Source organism: Gekko japonicus, unplaced genomic scaffold (genome assembly GCF_001447785.1).
Source record: "Gekko japonicus isolate JY-2015 unplaced genomic scaffold, Gekko_japonicus_V1.1 scaffold322, whole genome shotgun sequence".
Classification (NCBI taxonomy): Eukaryota; Metazoa; Chordata; class Lepidosauria; order Squamata; family Gekkonidae; genus Gekko; species Gekko japonicus.
Window position 1 is genome coordinate 512,789 of NW_015163616.1, and position 25,780 is coordinate 538,568.

The window sequence follows — 25,780 nt, forward strand, 5'->3', positions numbered from 1 at the left end:
CAACATTTTGCTGCCCATTCCCTTGAACCTGCAAGAAGAAGAAAATGCTCTTAGGGATCAACTTAAAGAGCTGGTGTTTCCTATACCCAGTTTGATTTTGGATTCACAAAGGCTTAGAATATGGGATTAGGAAATATATTGTATGATGTGGCTGTTGTGTTTAAAAGTGCAACAAGTGGCACAATAATTGTGCTTCTGTTTCAAAGGGGATATTCCCTCTGGCACATGAATTACTAATTTTGGTTGTTGCTTTCTTGTTAAGCAACAGTAAAAGGAATTCAGGTTTTTCTGCTAGTCCTGGTTGATTGTAATTCTTTACAAGTCAAAATGATAAAGCACTGTTTGTAGTTCTGCACCAAAACTTTCAATGACTTTATTCACCTTGCCCACATTACGAAACTAAGCAGCTGTGTAATTGGCAGCACATTCATCACCAGTGTAACTTTTTTGGGCAGGGTAAGTAGCAAGCATCAATATTTGCTTGGCTAGTGCACCCAATTTGTTTGTAATATAAGCAGGGAATGCAATAGGAGATTCCTTAAAGGCACACTTTCACAGGTTAATCCCTATAGGAGACTCTCCATGTAAACTGATGACTTTATTGTGCAAGACCAAAAGGTTTAGAGTAGAAGAAAAGTTCATCTGACCTACATGCATTTTTAAAATATAAATATGAATTTTAAGCTTGCAGACTTGCAAAGTAGTTGGCTCCTCTTGTGGAAAAGGATTCAGCTGATCATGGAGTCCCACCACCCGCATTTAGAAAGGACTTCCTTATCTAAAATATCCTTATCTAAAATATAAAGGTACAAAAGATTTTGTACCTTTAAAGTACAATCACAGAATAACTAATACACACTCATTTCTGTGCATTCAGAACTGCAGCTTTAAAAAACAAAACAAAACATGCCAGTACAATTATTTTCTTGAATGAGAGGGCAAACTCCTGCATAGACAAAAGTTAAGACATGATCTATTTTATTCTATCCCCATCCTTGCAGAGGTAAGATGTATGGGAATATGGGTCTGTTTGCCCCAAGAAGCCTGCATGATCCCCTCACTTATACTCTTCCAGAGATTTGTGAAGATCATAGAAAGAGTTGAAAACTGTGAAGAACAAGAGTTGTAAGGGTCACACTTGTAGTCATGCATATGGCGCTACCAATGTGGTGGAGGCCATCAGCCCTAGCAGCCTTTGTATTATTATGACCAGTTGGAAATGCATTTTTTTTGGCCATGAAGTATGTGGATTCTGATTACTAGGACCCTTTCTGAGGGAGGGAGGTCTTGGCTAGGGTGGAATCTATTGGGGCACCATGAAGACACTGCCTGTGAAGGTTCTAGATTGGATTCCTTTGTGTTGACCTGCACATTCAGCACTCTGAGCACCCATAGTATAAGGTGAAATATCTGACTATAACCTTGGCTTAGTATCTGCCACTATAGACTCATCCTAAGTGGGTGCGGGCTGTGATCGTTAACAGCTCTGCAGAGAAGATTGGTTGGGTTGGGTTTGGGCAACTGTGATCTTGCCTTGCCTCTGGGATTAGAGAGTCTTTTCTTTTGCTAGACAGGTGGTTGGGCAATGGGTATATAAATATGCTTATGAAAGTAGCTTGGAATGTTGGTCTGATGTCCTCTCCCTCTGGCTAATGGGTAGTATGTCCTGAAGTAGGGTCTAGGCCTTGTGTTGGAAAGTGTAGAGGGAATTACCCCTAAGGTCTTGGCGGTAAGTCTGTCCATTTTTACTTTATTGAAGATTTTGTCTGTATTAGCGCTAAAGAGTTATATGTCCTCGAATGGTAGGTCTTCGATCCTGGCATTACCTGGACCTTAGCCAGAATGGGCAAGATGGTTCAGTGGGCTGTGGGTTGCACAGTTGACAAACTATTTAGCTGAAGAGATTAGATGTTTGGAGAGTCTGAATGAATCTAGGGCTAATGAATCTAGTTTTGCCAGTTTGCACTTGTCCTCTGGCATTTCTAGATAGGGTGCTATGCCATCACAAAAGAAAAGTTGGTACTTTGCCATTATGCATTGGTAGTTGGCAATTTCAAACTCAATGGCATAGGAGGCTTAGATATTTCTGTCTACCGCCTCTAACTTTCAGTCCTCCTTCTCTACTGGTGCTGTGTCCTTATTCTTCCTCTAGATGTTGTCAACCATTAATGAGTTCGCAGAGGGATGTTGAAAAAGGAAGGGGCATCCTTTCTGCTTGGTTCTGTATGGGTTTTCAATATACTGAGAGGAAGGAGACAGTGATGGCAGGGGTAACCAAGGTCCCATAGTGACTAACTGGGAAAGTGATAGGTCCCATATTCCCCAGGTGCGTCACTCAAAAGACAGGATCTGTGGCTCTAGGAGGGGTGCAGGACATGTCGATTTCAAGGGACCAAGTCATGTGAATAGGCTGCTCATTGTAGCTGTAAACGTCTTCACTGGTTTGGGCATGATGTCCTCAGGAGTGGATTCAGCGGTCATGTATTCAAAGGCTTGGCCATCTTCTTGTGGATTCCATGGAAATTTGAGATCATTTGGATGGAAATGACCTCTCTCTGCTTGGTTGGAACCAAGAAGAGCATAGGGATTCCAGCCCTGGTTGTAGGAGTCATGCTGTTCTTGGTGCAGCAATTGGGACAACATCAAATACAAATCTGTCAGATCCAATATAGGTACAGTGAGTGTGGGGGGGTGTTCAGTTGATAACAGGGAATCTTGCACATCACCCACTGATATGGAATTGGAGAAGTAGGGCAAGCGACCCGGTGGAGAGGGTGTTCTCAGTATGCAGGTTGCTTCCTTAACCGGTTCCAGAGATGGGTTGGTTAGAACCAAGTCCTTGGATTGGGAGTGGGACAGAGTAAACAATTTTGACTTCTTGTCCAGTTTGTGCTTCTGATGCACCAAGGAGCTGCATTCAGGAGATGTGGGAATAGAGCCCATAGTCTTCCTGATTTTTACATCAGACCCAAGGTGGTCAGGTTTGATCTCAGAGCATCAAATCAAATCAAATGTATTATTATTACGGTTCATGACCAGCACAAGATTAGTTACAACAATGTACGTGTATCTAATAAGTTTTAGAAAATTCACAATATTTAAAATTACTGAATGGCCTATGCATTCTTAAAATCACAGAACAGATTGAACAAAACATCTACATTTTATGATTCAGCTACATTCTGTGTTAATTCCCTGCGAATTCTGCATGATGCTGCAAGAAATCTGGCACAGGGGAGTGTGAGCTGAGGATTTGTGTCGGTCTCAGAGCATAGGAACTGAGGATGCTCGGATCCATTTGCTAGCAACAGAAGACAGTGTATCAGTTGGGTTTTTCTCATGAGCAGCACCAGACAAAGCCCTTTCCTAGATCCTGCTTCTAGCAGGAAACTCTATCATGTCAGGCTTTCAAAGTGACATACAAAGCAGCACAAGATGTCTTGCTCTTTGCCAAGGCACATAAGGCATTCACCATGGCTATTGGTGTGGAGAATTTCTGACCCACAGGACCTGCATTTTTTAAAGAGTCCTTTTCATTCCATATTCTGGACACCTGGCTCTAAGGAGGCAAGGTCTGAGGTAATTGCCAGCAGGGTTTGGTAGTTGCCAGTAAGATTTGAGGTTGTAAGAAAGCTGTTGAATAGAGCTTTGACATAGGACCCTCTCTTCACAGCAGTGGAGAGAGTACTAAGAGAAGTGTGCTCTGCCTCCTACATATTGTGCTGGAAAAGGTGTAAAACAGCATGGGGGGGTGGGATGCAGTGGCAGTAGGCATTTTTGAGCTTCAAAAAATTCTCATGGGGGATTGCACAGGTGCCACAAGGATGAACAGTTAAGATGTCCATCCCATAGCGGGATAGTGATTCTCTCTGTTGTCATATGTCAAGTCATTGCAAGCTGTTCATGAAAAAAGCAAGAACACACAATTTTTTTGGTTGTGCAGCTGGACCTGGACTGAAAAGACAAGAGATCAAGGAATCGAAATCACCAATACCAAAAGTGAGCATCAAACTGTTTCATAGGCTACTGTAACTTGCCGACTGATACACAGAAATGCCACTGATGACATCTTCTGCCACAGCCAAATATTAACCACCACATTTTGGCCTGGCAATTAATGCATAGAAATGCCACTGATGTTATCTTCACCACATTTTTATATTGAATAATGGGTTGGATCTGATGGTCATGGATTCTTCTCCACATTCCCCTCCACCCAGAAGTTCTTCCCAATCTTAGCAAAGTTTATTTCAAGGGGTGCAGGTCCTGTGTGAATAAATAGCCACATGGTTCAGGAAATTACAGTGTGTGGGGGGGAAAGGAACAAAATAACCCTTTCTGCCTCTTCCATCAGTACGGCTTTATTGAAGGAAGAGGGTGATTTGCCCCCTCCCTAACTGCATGGCAGGACCAACTCTATGGGATTCTATATCTTCCTTCACTTTGCTTCAGATGTAAGTAGGAACTGCATTTCTTAAGAGAACTGAGATGCTGGCAAAGTACTTGGTAAACTTGGCTTCCAATGTAGCCAAAGAGATGAGACCAAGGTCTCAGATACAACAGCACTACCATACACAGGGCAAGATGCAGAAAACCTGGCAAGCATCTGTATATCCTTTGCAGCAGCAGAGTGCAGTTTTCCGGAGTACCTCCTTTCTCTTTGGTTTCCTTTTCACGAGAAGAGAATTAAAGGAGCCTTGAAATGGTAACAAATACTGCTCTGCTGCTGGACTTGCAGACCTTGTCAAAGGGTTTAACTACGGGGGTCAGGAGGAGGTGGTATGGCAGCAGCCATGTAAGAAATCAAGAGGAAACAAACTGTGTGTAAAATAGATAAAAAGAAGGCCTTTGTTATAATGAACTTTGGTGTTCATTGTGCTTAGCCTAGCACTTCTAATAAGATTCAGTGTGGGAGGCAGAAAGGTGCTTTCACAGCTGTGTGGGTTTCAATCTAGCTTCCCAGAAGGGACTGGGAAACAACAACGCCAGCTACCTGATGAAATTGAGACCAAGAGAACACACAACTACATTGTTACCTCTAGTTCACGCAGGACAGGGTGGTCCTCAATGCCAGGGAAAAGGACCCTCATGGCATATGTGCGATAGTCAAGGTATGGAATCCCAGAGCGGTCCAGGTCACTGGTTAACTCATTGATGTCTGTCTGCAGCTCTGCAAAAGCTATTACAGGAATGGGAGAGAGAAAGAAAGACAATCACAGACAAGCACTGGGAATAGAGGCTGTGGCACAAGCAATCAAGGACTGCAAATGAGCCAACTCAGGGAAGCTCGTTTGCTCTAGACCTCTCTGTGTCACTCAGACATGCCCTCAAGCTGGGAGCCACTTTCCCAGCATGAGGGAGAGACAGACAGAGAGAGAGGGGGGGGAGAGAGAGAGAACAGATGCTGAGAACAAAACAGAGTTGCTAATTTGTATGCTATTCATACCTTGTATGTAAGCACTGAAAATGCCTTGAAAGGCACTAGATAAAAATAAAGATCCTATTTTTAAATCACTGTGCCATGTGTGGCTTTCTCTTTCTCATTCTACTCAGTCACACACACACACACCTCTAGTGTTCTTTTGCTGTGGCTAGCACAGGGAATCTATTCTCACGTGTCAAAGCATAAGTGGCATTATCCAGGGTCCAGGAAGAAAATCAGCTATTCAGGTGTGGGTACAGATCTACAAGATTTATAGTTGTTGACAGTTGGCATGCAAAACCTTGTTATCTCACACAGAGATTAAGGGTTCATGCACCACCACAGGAGAAGCATAAATGCTTGCATGCCCCCCCACAATGTGTCCAGTGACTGTATGATGTACACTTTGTCCAATCCTCCCTCTTTATAAGGGGTAAGGATTGCACAAATATTGTGTTCATACAGATGCATCACATATTATTACTACAGTGATGGAATGGGAGAACTATATGAGCATTCATGCTCTCCTGAAGTGCACCAAAAGAGAAGAAGAAGAGATTGGATTTATATCCAGCCCTTCACTTGGAGTCTCAGAACAGCTTACAAACTCCTCTCCCTTCCCCTCCCCACAACAGACACCCTGTGAGGTAGGTGGGGCTGAGAGAGCTCTTTCCAGAACTGTCGTTGAGAGAACAGCTCTGACAGAACTATGGCTGCCCAAGGTCATCCAGCAGCTGCAAGTGGAAGTGGGGAATCAAACCCGGTTCTCCCAGATTAGAGTCCATACTCTTAACCACTACATCAAACTGGCGCACTTAACCACTACACCAGGGGCCTGCTCTAGTGAAATTCCTAATACTTGTCCTTATACTGGACTGAGTAAGTGTTACAAAAAGTTCAGTTTAAATTCACAAAGACATGTGCTAATTGATAAATTATCACAGTTTCCTTTTGTATAAGTCTTGTTTTCTATTCTACCACCATTCAAATTAGGGTTGCCAACCTCCAGGTGGCATCTGGGGATCTCCTGCTATTATACTTTATCTCCAGATGATCAAGATCCATTCCCCTGGAGAAAATGGCTGCTTCTGGAGGGTGGACTCTATGGTATTATACCCCGTTGAGGTCCCTCCCCGCACCAAACCCCGCCCACTCCTGGCTCCACCCCAAAATCTCCAGGTATTCTCCAACCTAGAGCTGGGAACCCTAATTCAAATAGGCCCACGACAACAAGGATAATTTCTTTGTTCTCATTAATGCCCATTGCTATGGACAGCTATACATAGTAAGGGCTCCTGATAAGGGATGCTGCAATTTTTTCAGCAAACCTGTTTGGCAGACAAACTTACCTTGCTCAATAATGAGGATCAGATTGTGAGCTGATCTAGGATATGTTCAGATTGCATCAAGCAGTTTGAACAGAGGCCAGACAAGTTTACAGAAGCCAACTCACAGTTGAGCAGGGGAGTCACCTGGGACTTTGGTTCTGATCCACTCCCCTTAGCAAAATAGCTGTACAATGAGTTGCAAAATGGAGAGGAGAAAGAGCTTGTTTCTCTTCCTTCATCAGACTAGGGACCTAACTACAAATTACATTTACCACAACCCTAGGTTGGCTCACAAAACCTCTTTTGGAATTCCATGATTTCCAGGTGGACATGTGTCAAATTTGGATAGGAATATGTGCTGCAGCCAGGATAACTTTGGCATAATGTTGGAAGAGTTCTAACCAAGTTTCAATTAATAGCTGGATTCTGAAAGTTAGCGAACTTTGTATGTTGGATAAAATTACAGAATCTCTAAGACAAAAAATCAACGAAAAATATCAATCAAATTTTCTAGCGATATGGTTCCGTTTTTTTGGATTACATGCCTGATAAAAAAGACTATGCTTTAACGTTAAATACAATTCTTGTACTGTAACAGTTGAGTTTGTTCTTACAACTAGTTAACTGTTATTATTGTTGTTGTTGTTGTTTTGTATTTCTATTGTACTGATGTTAAGTGTGGTTGTAATGTGTTGGAATTCTGTTTCAAAAATTGTACTACAGTTATATTTTTGATATATTTGTACTGTATAGTTTGAAGCATTTAATAAAAAGTTACATCATAACAAGTTGACTATAGGATAGGAAGTGTGGTGTGTGGGGACAGTAAGATTATATCTTCCTCTCTGTTCAATGTTCCTGATCTGAAATGGCCCCAGGGAGCTGCTTTTTAGCCCTCTAGTGGTTCTGTGTATAATAATGGGCTACATGATACATTTCCTGGGAAGTACAGAGCATGTCTCTTGAGCTAATCTGGGGACATCCCCAGGGAAAATGTAAGATAAGAAAATTTATACTTTATGCTTAAAGACATAAAGGTACAAAGGCATATATACTTTAAAAGTCCATAAATATACCGAACAGTACGAGTTTAAATGCTTCATGATAAATGAAGCACTTCATGTTGCTAAAACAGTAAAATAAATTTAGGGTGATAGAAAAGTAGTGAATTATTTCATCCCCCCCCTAGATTTCTGCACCCCCTCATGCTTTCAGAAATGTTATATCCCTACCTATGCAAATTTTATGCCAGCCCAAAACATCTGATCACATTGAGTAGTCAATAAATATTTTAAAACAATAACCAAATTATCTAAAATATGGCTGTGGCTCAGCATCAGATAATCTGTTTTGCATGTAGAAGGTCCTAAATTCAATCCTTGGCATTTCCAGTTAATAGGCTCAGGTAGCTGGTGATGTGAAAGACCTCTGCCTGGGACCCTGGAGAGCTGCTGCCAGTCTGAACAGATAATATAGACCTTGACAGACAAGCTTCATATGTTCACATGCATGTGCAATACTGTGTATATTCAAGAACTCCAAAGCACCCTGAAGCGCTCAAAAATGCATTCAGGCATTTGCTTGTAAATCTTTTATACACTAATCATTGTTATATTTACAATGGATGAAAATAGGTTACTATTTAACAAGTGGCAGCAGTAGGCATTCAACCATGTAGCATGCTCTCCTGTTGCATCTTTCAGTGTGGTGAAAGAACTTGTGTTTGACTGCAGATGTCTAGTAAATTTCTAATCACATAGACAGTCATGGCAGATGATGTATTCCTCATGTGGCCGTGTACGCCTAATATGGCAAGGTTATCACCTGAGAAGCATTCTCTATTCATCCAGTGAGGACATTGTAACAGTGCTGAAGGAAATCTCTGTATCTCCCTTTCAACTTGTGGTTATAGGTTAAGCAGCAATGCTAAGTAAGATGTGATACTGTATTTACTATGCAAAAGTACAAGGTACCTCTTTCTACATAGAGCCAGTGTGGTGTAGTGGTTAAGTGTGCGGACTCTAATCTGGGAGAACCGGGTTTGATTCCCCACTCCTCCACTTGCACTTGCTGATGTGACCTTGGGTCAGTCACAAGCTCCGGCACAGCTGTCCTTGAAAAAGAGCAGTTTGTGTCAGAGTTCTCTCAGCCCTACCCACCTCACAGGGTGTCTGTTGTGGGGAGGGGAAGGGAAAGGAGTTTGTAAGCTGCTCTGAGACTCCAAGTGAAGGGCAGGGTATAAATCCAAACTACGACTCCTCCTCTTCTTCTTCTTTGCTGCTGTACTGGGTTCACAGCTTGTCTTTTTGCAATGTGGTCTGTGACAATATTCAGTATTCTCAGGTTCAAAAGTATGTGAATTCACCTACTAATACTGTGTGTACGGAACTAAACCATGACTGTATGTTGGGGGTTTGGGCTGAGAAGGGACCTCATCAGGGTATAATGCCACAGCTGGGGGTCTGGGGTGGGGAGGGACATCATCAGGGTATAAAGTTACAGAGCCCACCCTTCAAAGCAGTCTTTTCCCCCCAAGGAAACTGATCTCTGTAGTCTGGAGATCAGTTCTAATTATGTGAGATCTCCAGGCCCCACCTGGAGACTGGCAACCCTAGTGTGTATGGAGCTTTCACCCCATGCACCTATCCACAGTCCCCAACACAGACTTTTTCTGGTGATTATAGGAGATCCCTCCTCCCTTTTTTGCCACCGCAAAAGCTGGTAGGGTCCAGCTCATTATTGTTCTACCTGATTCTGACTCACCCCATGTTGCTTTTGCTTTATTGTAGTAGGGCCTGACCTTACTAATAACCACACAAAAAGCCTACAGGAAAAAAAAGGCCAGCAGACAGCCAGACCTAAAGACCTGGCACCAGTAAACTCTGTTCGTGTTGCTTAAATAGGATCAAGCACTAATCCTGTTCTCCACACATTAGTCAGGCAAAGTGATGCTTCTGAATCCAATACAGTTGTTAATGTCTTCCCTCCCATGGGGCCTGTATATGAGGGAGTTCTCAGTCTCTCTGACCGCAAAAAGGGGCGTTTTATGAGCGTATGTGTTTGAGAGAGATTGACCAAATGTTTATTTGACAGCTGTACATAGGCTCAGGTCCTGTTAATTCATGCCAGATCAAAGTCAACTCAGGGTAAGCAGGAAGCAGTTACCATGGAAACTAGACTTGGTGCTGCTCAGCCCTGGAGATGCATCCAATCAACGAGGAAAAGTTATAGAGACAAACTAGATGTGTGTCTCTGTCTATCTAAGAAAGAACCATCCATGCATCTGCAGATTCTAGGCATTTATTCAGAAGGAAGTCCATTTGCATTAAATGGGACTTGCTCCCTGGTAAGTTTGCAAAGGTTCGCTGCCTTAATGCATGATTAGGGCAATATTGCTTTTGTCGCAACTTTGTTAGAACTATGCAAGTGAACCTCTGGCTTTGGAGTACAGACTGCACATAGTATCTGAGCATGTAAGAGTTTGGTTCATAACCAAGTTTGCCTTTGTACCTGTCTGAGTGAAATAATGGTTTATGGTATTATAATGACTGTGAAAGAATACATTTTGGTAACCTGTTTTAGGAAAGCCTAGTTCAAAAAAGCTCAGTTTTAGGTGAGTGGAATTTCCACAATCTTGCCAATGATATTGGGGGATAAGTCATTACCTTATCTCAGTGATTTCTGACACTGTTGCTTGGATGCATTTAAATTCCTTCAGCTGATGCTCTTATGTCAAGGTGTGTCAGTAAGGTGATATCCCTTTTTCAAGATTTACGTAGATTAAGTAAGAGTAGGAAAATGAATTTATTACTAGAAGCCAATGATGTTGAGTCAGGAAATGCATAGTATTAACTGTTGCTGAGAAAAACAAAAGAGAAGCTGTATTCTGATGTTTTTATGTTGTGAAATTAATGCATCTGGCCAGTGTCAAGAAGTAAATTTCTGCTTATCTCCCTGCCCCCTCCTTGGTTCTTCAGTTCCATCTGGTTTTCTGATCATCTAAGATAGAGTGGTGAGTGGCAGCTGGTACTGATAACCACATGTTTAGGAAATCCAACAAAATGAAGTGGATATCCATGACAGAAAAAAATAATCAGAGAAGATGGTAAAAATTCTGAACAAGTGTGAGGTAGAAAGAACTTAAATGAACTAACATTACAGAATCTTCAATAAGACCTGATTTTACTGGCAAAGGAAAGACTGGTCTTGTTATGTGGCAGAGGCAAGACTGGTCTTGTTAGGAAAACTATGAAGCAAACAACTTTAGGCATTTGTCAATGCACTGACATTTTGGAAGTTCTGCAAATAGTACTTTACAAGTGGGGGCCCATGAGACTTGCGGGGGGACTCTCATCTCCTCCTGGGCTTCCCTGCAGCCAACCGGGCCCAGCGCAGCCCCCAGGCTACTTCAACATCACCAGGCCCACTGTAGCCCCTGGGCTTTGCTGCTGCCATTGCCTGGCACACTGTGGCTCCTGGGCTCCACCCCACTGGAGGCAGGAGAGTTATCTGCACTTGTGCAGAGAATGCTATTTTACTTTTTGGGGAATTTAATCCCCCATGTATTTTCTGAAGATTAACAGGTTTTAACACTGAACAGGTTTTTTTTGCAAACTTGAGGGGGGGAGGGTTGTCACCCAAGTTTGCAGAAAAATCTGTTTAGTGCAAGCGTGGCCCTGATCTGTGGCTTTATAGTATACAAATATAGTATATAGATGTAATAGTCTATAAAGGCTCTAAGAGCAGGAATTTTGGCATTGTCCCACCTTCTAAAACCAATTTCTAGGATTTACTTTTCTTCATTTACAAATTATAATCTCAGAAAATGTAGCCTGAGACCTGCACCTAGGGTTGCCAACCTCCCGTTGGGGCCTGGAGATCTCCTGCTATTACAATTGATCTCCAGGCAACAGAGATCAGTTCCCCTGGAGAAAATGGCTCCTTTGGAGGGTGCACTCTGCCCAGGCTCCATCTGCTAAAGTCCCTCCCCTCTCCAAACCCCACTCTGCCCAGGCTCCACCTCTAAAATCTCCAGATATTTTTTCACTCAGAGCCAGTAACCCTGCCTGCAACCAGCATGTGCTAGTGCAGATAATGAAAACCCTATGTCATTGAAAGAAACCTTCCAGAACGTTAGAGGACAGATGTTGGGAGCACTGTGAATACACCCCTTTGTGTAGGATGCATGCATGAGCCCCTTCTTAAGCATTTTCCTTCTCAAACAGATCTCATGCTTTGTTTGACATTTCCAGATTGAAAGTATACAATTGGGGTGGTACCACTGACCTTCTTTGCATTCGAGGGCCACCCGAGACTCCAGGTTGTCCATCTGCATCTGTAGCCTCTTGAGGGTGAGGTCATTCTCACGGGACTTGCGTTTGTAGGCAATAAGGACAATAATGACAATGATGAGGAGAAGGCTGCCTCCTGCTGCAATGCTGACAATTGCTGGCAAAGTCAACAGGCTGTCTGAGATCACATTCACTGACCCAGGGGAGAAGTTGATGCCACCTACGTGCACCTAGTCAAGCAAAATACATGAGATTCAGTCTTCAGACTTCACAATGGCAGCCAGGTAGACTTGCAAGACACCTGTCCTCCCCTTCTGATGAGACCCCCCTATCTGATCCCCAGTCTCCTCTAGATTATTTTGAAGGGCACCCTCTTAAAAGTCTAAGGGCAGTGGGGATCCCTAGGATGTCTCAAAAAGCACATCTGGTCTGCCATGACCAAGGCACATTCTGTCACATTGGCAAGATGTCACTGGTATGCATAAAGCATTTACAGCTTCAAGGAATGCATAATACAAGCATAGCCCATGCTTCCAGGGATGTTTCATCTAACTGGGAAGATGAGGAAGAAATACTGGAGAAAAGAATCAAAAAGCTTGAACTATCTGCTACTCAAGAAGAAAAGGAAATGCTAAAATTCCTGGATTACAAGTACATAGACCATGAGCGTCCCCTCCTAATGGTTCTAAATACCCCTCTGCTAACCTGAATGCCAGCTACTCTATGAATGACAAACTGCAATGTCTACTGTAGCTGTTACCTTAGCAGAATTTTTGTTACAAAAAAGAAAAGAAAAAAAAAATAAAGAAGCTGGGCTTCAAGGACTGGTGCCTGACAGATTCCCTGTGCATGTCCCCCATAATTTGAAAATCATTCCCAAAATGCCACAGATGGCTTCAGAAGACACGATATTCTGTTTGTCTTCCAAGACACAGCCAAGGCAATACAAACACTGTCCTCAGAAAGAAAGGGTACAGCATAACTTGAAACACAAGACTTCAAGTTGTGATAAATACTTCATCCTGGTACTATCTCTGACTTTGTTCAGACTATCTGATGGCTCCATTTTACTTTCATTTCACAGGCTTTCGGGTTCCTTTTGTAAACCATGGACATTAGAGACAGAATGACAATTTTGCTGAGGGAGTTTAAATGGAAAACTGAGAAGGGAGAAAAGCAAAATGAATGACGAAGCAGCAAGTCTTGGGGGAAAACCATGGGAATGCTGCAGAATAGACATGTAGATGGTTAATGATGGACTAAGATTTTGGAGAATATGCAATGCTCTCCGATGTATGGAAATGTGGAGAAGCTGAATTACAGTGCTACTGCAACTGGAAGCTGAAAGTATGACATACAAAGCAGGTAAGTCAATAGCTCATAACAAAATATACTTGAAAGATTGCTAAGGTTTAATTATGGAACCATCTTTTGTTGGGAAAAGAAGGTATGTAAAACAAGCAAGCACACAAATAAATAAATAACCATTCTAGCACCACAGGCTTTTCCTTCAGACAAAGACGGGGGGAAAGTGTCCCATGAGAGGCACACAAAAGTTTGATCTGATGAACAATATCTTCTTTGTGGTATTTGTGTTCCATGGATAAATTTGGAGGAAACAAACTGTAACCCAAACTGTATGCAAGCTCTGCTGTCATTCCTCTGATGTTTCCTACCTGATCTCCAGCTATACTGTACACACATGGAGAATGAGGTATCAAATTCAATTTACAGTACTCAGTCCCCAATACTACTCAACTCATGTAGTTGCAGAGAAACGATGTGTGCAAATATTCATTTTAAAACAAGGTATGTTTACCTAGTATTTTGCCACTGTGTCTACTAAAGCTAAGACTAGTGGGACAAAAGACAGAAAAATATTTCAATTAAACAAGTAAAACTATTGGACGTGTATTATCTGACCTAGAATGGATCGTGGAAAATGACAGTTCTTCCAAACAAGGTGACACAACTACAAGTAGACTACTTGCTGACATGAAAATGCCGACAGCAGAGCACCAGAGGCACATCTCAAATAATCATTTAGCCTTAACACAAGCCCCAATGCCAGCTGCCTCCTTTATTTCCTCTGACAACTATATGATTGGATCTAATAATACCAGCTTCAGCATTAAAGGCTCATTCACCTGTGAGTCCACTAAAATAACATCTATGTTCCCTCACTTGCCAGAAATACCTTGTGATGGTGTAAATCAGCTAAATGGGAGCTCCTGTGTAAGAGAAGAAACAGACACAAACCAGGCATTCATACGAGTGTGTACAAAGTGGGAGCATTGCCGTGTCTTGAAACATTGCATCTCTGATCTGTAGAGCAGCATCAAATTAGAAAAGGGAAATGAGGCTGTCTCTATGTTATTGTCACTGTCCCATTTTACATTTTTATTTGTTATCATCTTTTATTTGTTCTGCAATGCCTCCTGGGGGGGGGGGAGCTGATGTTCAGGTGCCCAAGGAGTGTAAGGCTACAGAGATGATATTCATCAACAAATCCGATAGACAACCTGATCCTGGCTTTATCTAGTGCAAAGTGAACTGAAACGACTGAAACCTCCTTCCAACTGAGCTGAGTACCCTGTGCACCCACAGACACTCTGCTGCCTGCAAAAGCACTGGCCACAATAAAGCTTGTTAGGCTCAGAGGTGCAACAGCACTTTTTGAGTTTTCAGAAGTTATAGAGTCTTGCACTTCCCAACTAGCAGTAGCTCAAGCATTATGGCAGATTGGGCTACTACTGCTAAATATCCTCACCCAAAATACATATGATGGAAAAAAGAGAGCATTCATGCATACTTGTGCAATTTTCTGAATTACAAACATACATTGGCTAAGAATGTACCACAAAGGCGAAATCTTGATGTGATGTGCTCTATATGCTCTTTTAGATTTATGTGTGCAAGTTACTGTGGTGGTGAATAAGGCAGTTTTTTGCTGCATCATATTATCAGAGACACACACTTGGGCTTTGCATGTGTCTAGGAAATTTGAAGGCCTTGGGGATTCCTTTCTTCTTTTATATCAAAGTAGATTTTTTAATAATTTCCACTTCAGCAGCTGAGATCGAAGGAAGTACAGAGAGGCGTACTGCTCTGAAATTTCGGTGACAGAAAACACGAAAAGATGGATGGGGGGAAAGTACAATTTTTTGACCTCACCATAACTTTGTGTTGCCCAGTGAGATTTGGAGGCTCACACAGCAGCTGGGTCTCTGAGATAGTGACAGCACAAGCAGTCTCTCCAATCAGAACAGTGTAGTTCAGCTTTGCTCCACCAGAGGCAGGCGGGCATAAATTTTTACCCTGTAGAAATAGGGGGAAAAGATTCTGTGAAAATATAGCAGATGCCTTTGGCTCTTCCTTGATGATCTCTTTCATGCAACTCTAATAATTTTAACAAACAATCCTGTATAAACCTTTATTTCCCAATACACATTTCTGTAATTAGCTGCATAATTTAATGAGATCTCCCAATAATACACATAGGAAAGTACATATCAAAATGCAGGTCTGTTCTATCTAAGCTTGTAATTTTTTGGTCTATTTCTAAGATTAATTTTCCCCCATCATCTTATATACCTTCCTCCAAAATGTACTTACCTTCCACTGTGATGACTGGCAGCCGAGTGCATGACTATGGATTTTGATGGGCACAAGAGGGTATATGTTTTATAAAGAGTTATGAAGTTTTCAGGGGTATTCTTGCAATCTAAGGTACCCTCAGGAATGTGTGAAGATTGTTGGGAGAAAAGGGCATAAGCCAAACTGACTTATTCTGAGTATATATGCAAATACTGCATGGCAGGTACAAGGAGAACAGTTTGTGTATCTGCAATAAACAGGAGCATTTTTAATGGGCTTCCTATTTTACTTTCTTCTTCAGATAGTTTATGTCAGTTCCTATATGTTGTTCCCACTTCCCTTCTCCATTAAGGAGGTTGTCCTCCACCGCAGAGCATGTGTTCCTCCAGTGTTGGGCACTTCCACTAATTCAAGAATAAGTTTTCAAGATGCCAAGAAGTACTTAACATGAAAGGACGCGCTCCACAGTAAAGGACCACCTCTGCAATGGACTAAGTTAGGCACAAGCAGAAAACAGAGGACTCAAGCCTGTATCTTATAATAAGTAATACAAATAAACATTCTGCATCTCTGTACCACTTCCCAGTGGGTAAGCTTTGACACCCTGTGACATGTTTAACATGGGACTGGAGGAGAAATGCTGAGGCAAGAAGTGATCCATCATGCTCACGCAAAATTTACCTTTAATTCCATTGTGCATTTGCTGAACATTCAGAGGTTAGATTCTTAATACAAAGGGAACAGCAAACAAAAGTGCATGGTGCTAAGTTTATAGAGAGGGATGAAGGGGTCAACTACTGTCTGAAGCACTGGTAAGAGAGCTTTTAAAATTCTGCTGAGTGGTGTTCTTAACTAGTATATACAGGCCAATTACTTTAGGGCTTTAGTTCTGCTGTGTAACTCACTGTGCAGTCAGTGTAGGAGCATTTCATGGACTATATAGAAACAAAACCGTTATAGTTGCATTCAGTTCTGGGCATTTCCTGCTGTATAGTTCCTGTCTCAGAAAAGCAGTGTTTTTTGCATTCACACTCTGTACTTAAAATGTACTGTGTGAAGTGGGCCCACACATGGTAAATTCGTGGGGAGATGTATCAATTAGTGAAACGAGGGCAAGATTTGATACAGGGAAATCCCAGAATATGCTAACTCAAATACGCCCAGGTCACCTGGACTGTATGGTCTTCTTACCTTGAGGATAATGGGTGACCCTGGCTTTTGCTCCAGTACACCAGTGGGACTCAGGAGCTCAAAGGTAGGGTTTGGATAGTAGATAAACTTGGTATCATTGTAAATTAGTAAGTGCTGAACATTGTTAAAGATGAAGCCAAACTCATCGGGTCGTTCAACAGCATCCAAACCAGGACGGTACTCTGGGGTAAGGGAGGGAGCCAGACAAGTCAGGGTGGTTGTGTTTACAACTTTGCAGACCTGAAACACAGATGAGTAAGGGTTATACTGTGAATTCATCTTATTCTACATAACATAGGCCCCTGCCACACGGGGGGGGGAGCGCGGGCAAAGTGCGGCTTTTGAAAGTCTCACAAAAATAGACACGCGGCGGTGGGATCATACAGATCCCGTGAGCTGCTGCGCGGTTGCTCCCCAGCACGATCAGATGCCGGGGAGATCGGGGAGAAAGCGACGAGACAGAGACGGAGGCTGCCGAACTGCGAATGTGGGAGCATGCACAATTCGGCCAGGGGTCTTGGATGCACCGGCAGAAGGACGCGCCGGCGATCCTACGGCCGCGCTTGATGTGGCCGTGCTGGTAAGTCCACCTCTGTAGGTGGTTTATTTTAGATGCGGCTTTTCGGCCTGAAGGGCCGGATCGGGGACGGGTGCACAATGTTTCCCAGATGTTGCAGTGGGATCGCGCCCATTTGCTGCACCCCCGATCCGTCCCTCTCCCGGCCCAAAACCTTTCATGTGACCGGGGCCATACTGAAGTAAGTTGTTTCAATCTTGATACATTAGAATTTCTAACACTTTAAAAACTTTTTAGCTCATTCAGAGCAATGTTAAGGATTCAGTAAGGGCTACCTTTGTCAGTTGGTGAATTCTATTTTCCCCAAATTATACTAAAGGATCGGTTATAAGGTTTTTATAAATGGATACTCGACTAGTTCAGTCAGGCCTCTCTCAAGTTCCAAAAAACATTACAAAGATAGCCACTACTTCAAGGAGGCATTCAAAGTCAAATGGCTATCTGAGCCTTGAATTTGTGAGGTAATCTTACCCATGAGCAGCAAATATCATGTGCTTACAAACTATCTTTGGATAGTTGGATAGTTGGAAGCCCAGTTACCACTGAGCTGCCATCTGTCTTTCTGCTGCTGAGATGAGGAGAATGACAAGTTCTTCATATGGCTCAAGTAAGTCCAAATCTTCCATGTGGTATAGCAATGCAATACATGGATGCACACATAGTATATAATCTTCCAACATGATATTAGTAGGACTTGGCATTTTGCTATCCAAGATTTAGTGGACTGTATCCGATCAACCACTGGAGCATCATGTGCAGATATATCCTATGTTTAACTTTTGCCAGCTGTTCCTTTTGGCCCACAGAAAGATGATGCCTGGAATTGCAGAACTCATGTGGACAAATGGCCAGATGAATTGGGGGACTGCAGTAGGGTATGGGAATCAGGCAAAATCACCATCTCCTTTCTCTTCTACTCATAGGGCTTTGAAAGTCAAAAGGGGAAGGGGAATGTGGTAGAAATCTGTGTCCACTAGCAGCTTCTGTTTGCATTTGGCTGGATACAACTTCTTCACCCAAAGAGTGATTAACACATGAAATTCACTACCACAGGAAGTGGTGGCAGCTACAAGTATGGATGGCTTCAAAAGGGAATTAGATAGGCATATGGAGCAGAGGTCCATCAGTGGCTATTAGCCACAAGGTATAGATAGGGGCTCTGGGGCAAGTGATGCTCTGTCTTCTTGGTGCTTGGGGGGGCCAACAGTGGGAGGACTTCTAATGTCCTTGCCCCACTGATGGACCTCCTGATGGCACCTGGTATTTTTGGCCACTGTGTGACAGAGTGTTGGACTAGATGGGCCTTTGGCCTGATCCAACATTGGCGTCTCTTATGTTCTTATTTTAAAACTTCAACATAAATTCAAGTTCATAGGAGCCTGAGGTTGTAAAAAGGGCCTTAGTCAGGTGTAATGCAACCATGGAGCATGTAGGAAGACTGAAGCAAAGCAAGCAAACACAGAATGGATGACAGCAGTTGTCATGTGGGAAAGTTCTGGGAAGGCTGGTTCAAGGTTTTTATGGGCTCTCAACAAGACACTATCCAGTGGGCTCACTCCCAAATGTGGCTTGACACAGAAAACATGGAGAACTCTTAAGCTGCTGAAGCAAATCTATTTGGGATACATGAATATCATTTTCTCAAATCTGTACTGTTATGGTCTCCTTTTGTCCCCAGCTAAGGAGACCATTAGACAGTACTTCAAAATGAAAATAGCAGCAGTACTTCAGAGTCCTGAATCAGAACTGCAACACCCTCTCATCTTTCACATTGCACAGCTGCCTGCCAAATATGCCTTTCAGCTGAACCTATAATTAATGTCTGGTTCTGGTGACAAATCTGAGCAATTTTCCCATACCAGCCGTAAGGAACAGTCAGTTGGTCACAAGAGATTCTGGGCATGACGAAGGCTATATTCCCTTGGTAAAAAGTTGGCAGTCCAAGCAGTTGACTTGTTCCCCTGAGATAAGAGTTCATTATAAAGCAGAGCCTGGCTCTTGCAGCAGGGGTTTCATCAAGAAATCACACCCTGTAAAGTAACAGGAGACTTTTCATTTGGACTCACTCAACAAAGGGGAAATTTAATTTTACCCAACTTGGTATTTAAAGTACAACCTTTTAAATAATAATGAAATAAAAATACATGATCTCTGCCAATTGGCCCATGTGAGCCACCTCTTTCCTTTGCTGGAGCACCCATGCCATGATCTGAAGCCTTTACCTCTATAGCTTGAGCAGCTCTGGAACAGAGAGATACCATGCAGTAATGGTATTTCTTACTCCAGTGCTCAAATAGAACATTTGTAAGCCACTCTGAGACTCTGAGTGAAGGGTGGGATATAAATCCAATCTCTTCTCTTCTCTCTCTATCCAGTTCAGTTGCATATGATATTTACTATTCAGACAATGCAATGCTATGCAGAGTTTTCACTGCTTAGGTTTGCATTACAAAGATATTAACACTTTAGGCAGAGTTTCTGGATCTTGACCTTGCTGCCCTAACTGATGCTTTTTGATTAAGGCACTGGAAGGAAGTATCTGCTAAATGAAACAGCTACCCAGCTTAGACAAAGAGATACCAGACTATTTCCAAGCTCTCATTTAATAGCTTTAGGATATTAGGATATCAAGACTTAGCAACTGTCAAAGTTCTCCTAAAAACTACTTGGTGGACTTTAGCAATGGGCACCTCCCCCCATAAAACATATTTGAGCTGTTAGTAATTACAGGCTTCGTGTATTTTTTAAGTGCTCTCCTCAAAGTGTTCTTGCAAAGGATAACATTAGATACTGTTAACATGTGTGTGTGTGTATGTAGGAGGACCCTACTCAAATATTAAGAAGACTACAGCATTTCTGTAGTCAGTTACATTTCTGGGGAAATTCAACACACATCTATCCACATTTAACCATAGTTAAATGTGTCATCATTCATGTTTATACCATCAAACAGTCAACTGCATATTTCTCCAGATTCTGTTTTTGCAAGAATTGAATAGCAATGGGAAGAGAGAGACCAGCTGGACAAGGCAGCCTGGCCATTCTATTTCATTGAGTTTCTGTAGTGTTCATAAAGAGAATATTTTGACCTATTCAAAGCATCAAATGAGAACAAATAAGGAGGGAGAAGAAAGCTCTAACATCAAACATCAGACCATTTCTCTACAGCTAACATTTGTTTTAAATCTAGACCTTCTGGAGGTGTGAAAATCTCAGCTGCAGTAATGCATTCAGTTAGGTACAGTTAAATTTAATTTATATTCATTTGAGTTGAGTGCATATAACGATGTAGGACTGTAGAAACTATAGTTCCAGTCCTGAGGATTATAGCGAAATGCCTCAGTGGTGTATTTGAAAAGATAATTAATCAGAAGCTGCATTTTAGCAGATTTATGTAGACTCACCTGCAAAATGGCAGGCATCATAAAAGCATGTGGCTCATTTATACAATATCCCAGCAATTAAATCTACATGCTCTTCATCAGTCTGACACCTTGCTTTGACTTCATCACAACCTCAATAGTTTATATCCAATCCTGTCTGAAAATCCTTTTATCAGATCGGAACTTCAAGTGCTGCCAGCGACATGCATGCCTACAAAGTCATGTTACCATGTAGTAAAATGAACAGCTCCTGAAAGTCACTAAAAGGCACCAGCAAATCTGATTTCTTTACAGCATTCCAGGCAAAACAAAAATATTCATATCTATAAAGCATCCAAGAATACCACAATTCAAATTGCTTACAGGGTGTGTGCATGACACATCTATAATGAAAGTTTCCTGCTGGTCATTGACTGTACAGAGGCTTGTAATGCTCCCACAGCATGAAATTATACTGCATCTCCTTCATATAATGCATAATTTTGAATCTAATTCACAGTTTGTTTGTCTGCATAAAACTTCAAGTTTCATGGCAAAGAAAAATGTCAGATTTCTATATCTTTCAATCACTCGTCTCTGTACAATTTACAATTTACAAGTGAGGATGGCTTTAGCTTAAGAGCACTTAGGGCAATATCAATATTCTTATTTATGTATCAGCAATAAGAAGGATAGGGCAAATGGTACAAAGGACAGAGAGAAACAAAGAGGAAAATGCACCATCTTGCATCATCTTGGTTTTAAACAGAGCCTAGCAATAAGGTGTCAAACTAATACTGACCTACAGGCACTTGCATAGAACAGGATGAGATCAGGTGAATCTCATTAGCTGCTAGAGAAAAGGAGAACTAACCTGGGGATGTGACACTTGATTATCGTGCCAGCTATTGCGGTGATTGAGTCAAGGGGGACCACAATTTACACTCTATACCCAAAGATAAACGGTATTACAACACTATTTATTGGCTTTAACTTTTCATGGCAGTTCATAAAGTAAGGGAGAAATGGCTTAAAGGGCCAGCTAGAGCTAATAAAGAGTGATGTATTTTAAAAAATGATGTCATTTTTATATAGGGCTCTGAGTCCCTAAAAAAGCTGCAATCAGGTCCATAAAGTAAAGGTACAAAGTATTCCTCTCACTGTTACAAGCCTATATATCTGAGAGTGCTCCACAATACAATCAGTAACTCAGATCCAGACAAATCACAGAGAACATTCTGAAAATGTGCAGACTCCAAGTGTTACAAAGTAAACCTGTACTCGAAACAGCATTGCACGCATGGCAATTCCTTCCCTTCCCTCTTTCATTGCAGGTCATCCTTCTTGAATCATGTTGTATGAGTGCCATGAGTGGCTACACGCACAATTCTTAATGTTTTAATTTAATGTTAAGGAACAGGGCAGCCTTTTCTTCAGTCATGATCAACTGACCTTATATATGCAGTTTTTCTAACCATCTTAAAGCTACAGCACACTTTTAAAATGATGTATACCTTGTTTCATTGTGAATCCTATAACTTTTAAATGGAATCCTATAACTTTTAAATGGAAAGGTGGAGTGCAAATACTGAAAATAAATATGTGCACACATAACGAAGGGGAAAGTGTTGTCCTAACATAACTGGGAAAAGTTTAGTACTTTTTGTGGGTTTATAAGAATATTCATGGGAATGCATGAGCAAGAGCTGGAAACTAGAAATACATGTGTGTTTTTTGAAGGGGAGGAGAAGCAGCCGAAAGTTAACTTCTAGTCACTGACCTGTGGGGACTGAGTAAATACCAAGAGGAGGGAGAAACTAAAAGGAAACACAGATATAAAGAACATTAAGAAGGTGTAAACCCTGCACTGACTTGGGAAAGTATGAATGTGTGTGCTTAATGGGGCTCTTCCAGCTCTTGTTTTCACAAGACCCTAACAGTTCCATGTTGACCCCCAGAAAGCCCCTTTGTCATGAAGCAGGTGCAGGGTGTGTGCACACAAGATGTGATGGTAGCATCACTTTCATTGTACCCCTGTCAAATCCTCACTGGCTGTTTACTTAGTGCACCTCTCCCTTCTGCTGAGGGGTTTTGTGTCCACTGGATGATATATAGGAGGGCCTCACAATGACATAAGCACCATATGCCTCAATTGTCTTTCACTCAGTGCTATTTTTCTTTATGAGATGGCTCTGTGAAACAAAACAGAAGTGGATCCCTGGTGCGCTCTCTGACCAAGACCCCTCCAGAAGGCTTCACCTTGTCTGTCCTAAAATGAGGCTGCACTTATGCTGCTGTTTGCCTACTTGACACTATGATGGGTGACCAGGATGAAATTCTCAGAAACTGTAAGAAGCTACTACAAAGTTAGGCATCCTGGACTGACATAGTTCTTTTCCACTTGAATAATTCCTTCTGTGGAGACCTTAATTCCAAATCAAAATGGGACTAGCATACAGCGTAAATACAAGGTGGCTATTCTTGTTTTTAAAACACATACACTGGGTTTTTTTAATCCTCAAAAGATCCTTTTGCTGACAGATTGCTGTTGTAATAAAAGGAATCGACAGGACAGGCTATTAACTGAGCTGACCTTTGGCCTCTTCTTAGGGAGACAGAGAATATAGTGCAGCCTAAAGGCAAAGAGATGTTGAGCAAAGCATGGTGTCATGGAAGAAAACTAACTAACTAACTAACTAACTAAGGTCCCGTCCACACGAGGGGATTTGGGCCAGTTGCGGGACAGTTCGGGGGCGGATCAAAGCAGCGCGATCACACCACAACATCTGGGAAGCGTCCTGCTTTCGTACCCGAACTGGCCCTTTCCCCGGAAAAGCCGGCGCAAGTTGAACCACCTACCTTGGTGGTTCAAATGGAAACGGCGCCTCTAGCCGGGCGTTGCTGCAACCCCGGCCCGGAGCCAAACTGCGCATGCTCCGACATGCGCCGTTCGGCCGGATCCAGGTTAGGGCCGTGTTTTCTCCCTGGCGTTTGATCGTGCCGGGGAGAAAAGGTGTCGCGGCCAGGGGATCCGTGGGATCCCGCGGCCAGGGGATCCGCGGCGTCTCAACGTTGGCGCGGCTTTTAAAAGCCGCGCCTTAAGAGGCTTTTCCCCTGCCATGTGGCAGGGGCCTAACTTAACTAAGCAAGTGTATGGCCTCAGACAGGCTGTCTGTAGAGAAGTATTGATATATTTCATTCATCATTCTTCTCAGTGTTCTTGTAGGGCATGTAAAGACTCAATATCAACTTGCTCAAAGCTAATTAGGCGAGCCTCTTTTATTCAACTATTTTTTGGTTGCTAATTCTGAATTTCCTCCATGAACAATTAAATGCAAAGGACTATTTTTTTCTACAAATGTTCTAAATTAGCTCATGGATATTATCACAAATGCATATGCAGGCTTGCAGTGTAACTCAGGCATTATAGAGAAGGGCAGGCAGCGAGCAGCACATTTACCATCCTTTCTGATAATGCATCAGGAAGGCAGGAAAGGCAGTTTCTCATAAAGACAAAGTAAGACTTTAAAGCAATAAAGTTCTGTGCTAACAGTAACTGCTGGTCTTGGCTGCCTGGACTGATTAATGTTAACTCTGCAGGCACAAAAGTCAGTGTAATGCAGTGGTTACAGTGGTGGACTAAGACTAAGATGGTTCAAATCCCTGCTTGCCATGAAAGTCACTGGGAGACCTTGGGCTAGTATTTTTTCCCTCAGTCTAACTATTAATGTGAAGATAAAATGCAGGAAGGAAGGGCCATGTATACCACTTTGAGTTCCTTGGAGGAATATTTAGATAAATATCACCTTGAAATACATCTCATTATTAATTATGGAATGACACTTTCAGGGTATGTTGCCTCATATTCAAAATAAGCTTCATGAGCAATTAAATTTATGAGCCTGTTACTTGTAAATTTCATCCGCATCACTAGTGATCTTCATTGTTGAGCACGACTTTAACTCTGCCTGTCCCACACCCAAACCAAATGCTTATGATACTATGGCAAACAGATTGCAGTAGAACTGAAACATTTATGATTACAAGGTGAGATGGAAACTTGTGCAGGTTTGAGACAACTGTGGAGTCATGAGGCCGACTGGACAGAATAGTTAGGAAAAAAGCAGAGTCAGCAGTAAGCAGGAAGTCACAAGCTGGTAAAAACACAAAATAAACTGCACTATATTCTCTGTCTCCCTAAGAAGAGGCCAAAGGTCAGCTCAGTTAATAGCCTGTCCTGTCGATTCCTTTTATTACAACAGCAATCTGTCAGCAAGCACAGTAAATAACACCCTTTCTTTCAGACACAGTTTCCCTGTGTGAACAAGTCCACTGTGTATACACACTCTGGAATTTAGTATCTACATCTGATCTCAGTGCTTTTTTAAAAAATGTAGTTTTAATAAATAAATCTTCTGAACTATAAACAATGGAAGTATAAAACCTTCAACGGGTTTAAAACTTTTCCCAGCATGAGGTGTGTTTATTTAAATGTCCTTGCAGTTCTAATTGGACTTGAATTTTGAAGGAGGATCAGAAAGTGATCTTGAAGGTTTCTGTCTTGCTGACAAATCAGTGATGAGGGGGGTGTTGTTTTGTTAGTAAGGTAGGTTTGAAAACGTTTGTTTAAGGGTATTTTGGAGGGGGAAAGATTGTCTAAAGTGATAGAGCTGTACATTAAAACAAAACTAGGTAAAAGGTAAAGGTTCCCTTGCTCGAAAGCCAGTCAAATCCGACTCTAGGGTTGCAGTGCTCATCTCCGTTTCAAAGCCGAAGAGCCAGTGCTGTCTAAAGACGTTCCCATGGTCATGTGGCCGGCATGACTAAACACCAAGGCTCACGGAACGCTGTTACCTTCCCACGAAGTGGTCCCTATTTATCTACTTGCAATTTCTTGCTTTCGAACTGCTAGGTTGGCAGGAGCTGGAACTAGAGATGGAAGCTGAGTCCATCATGCGGCACCCGGGTCTCGAACTGCTGAACTACTCACCTTCCACAGCCTGCAGTTCAGC

General features: G+C 42.2%; 1 protein-coding gene across 1 annotated transcript in view; it reads right to left on the reverse strand.

The window, feature by feature from the left end:
• The window catches only part of LOC107107165 (plexin-A2-like), a 552,061-nt gene that overhangs the window by 57,829 nt on the left and 468,452 nt on the right, over positions 1-25,780 (reverse strand). The window contains exons 19-23 of the mRNA XM_015407422.1: positions 16,830-17,069; positions 15,216-15,359; positions 12,037-12,271; positions 5,037-5,179; positions 5-28 (exon numbers count right to left, since the gene is read on the reverse strand). Coding sequence (XP_015262908.1) covers positions 5-28; positions 5,037-5,179; positions 12,037-12,271; positions 15,216-15,359; positions 16,830-17,069 — 786 coding nt within the window. The remainder of the gene's footprint in view (positions 1-4; positions 29-5,036; positions 5,180-12,036; positions 12,272-15,215; positions 15,360-16,829; positions 17,070-25,780) is intronic.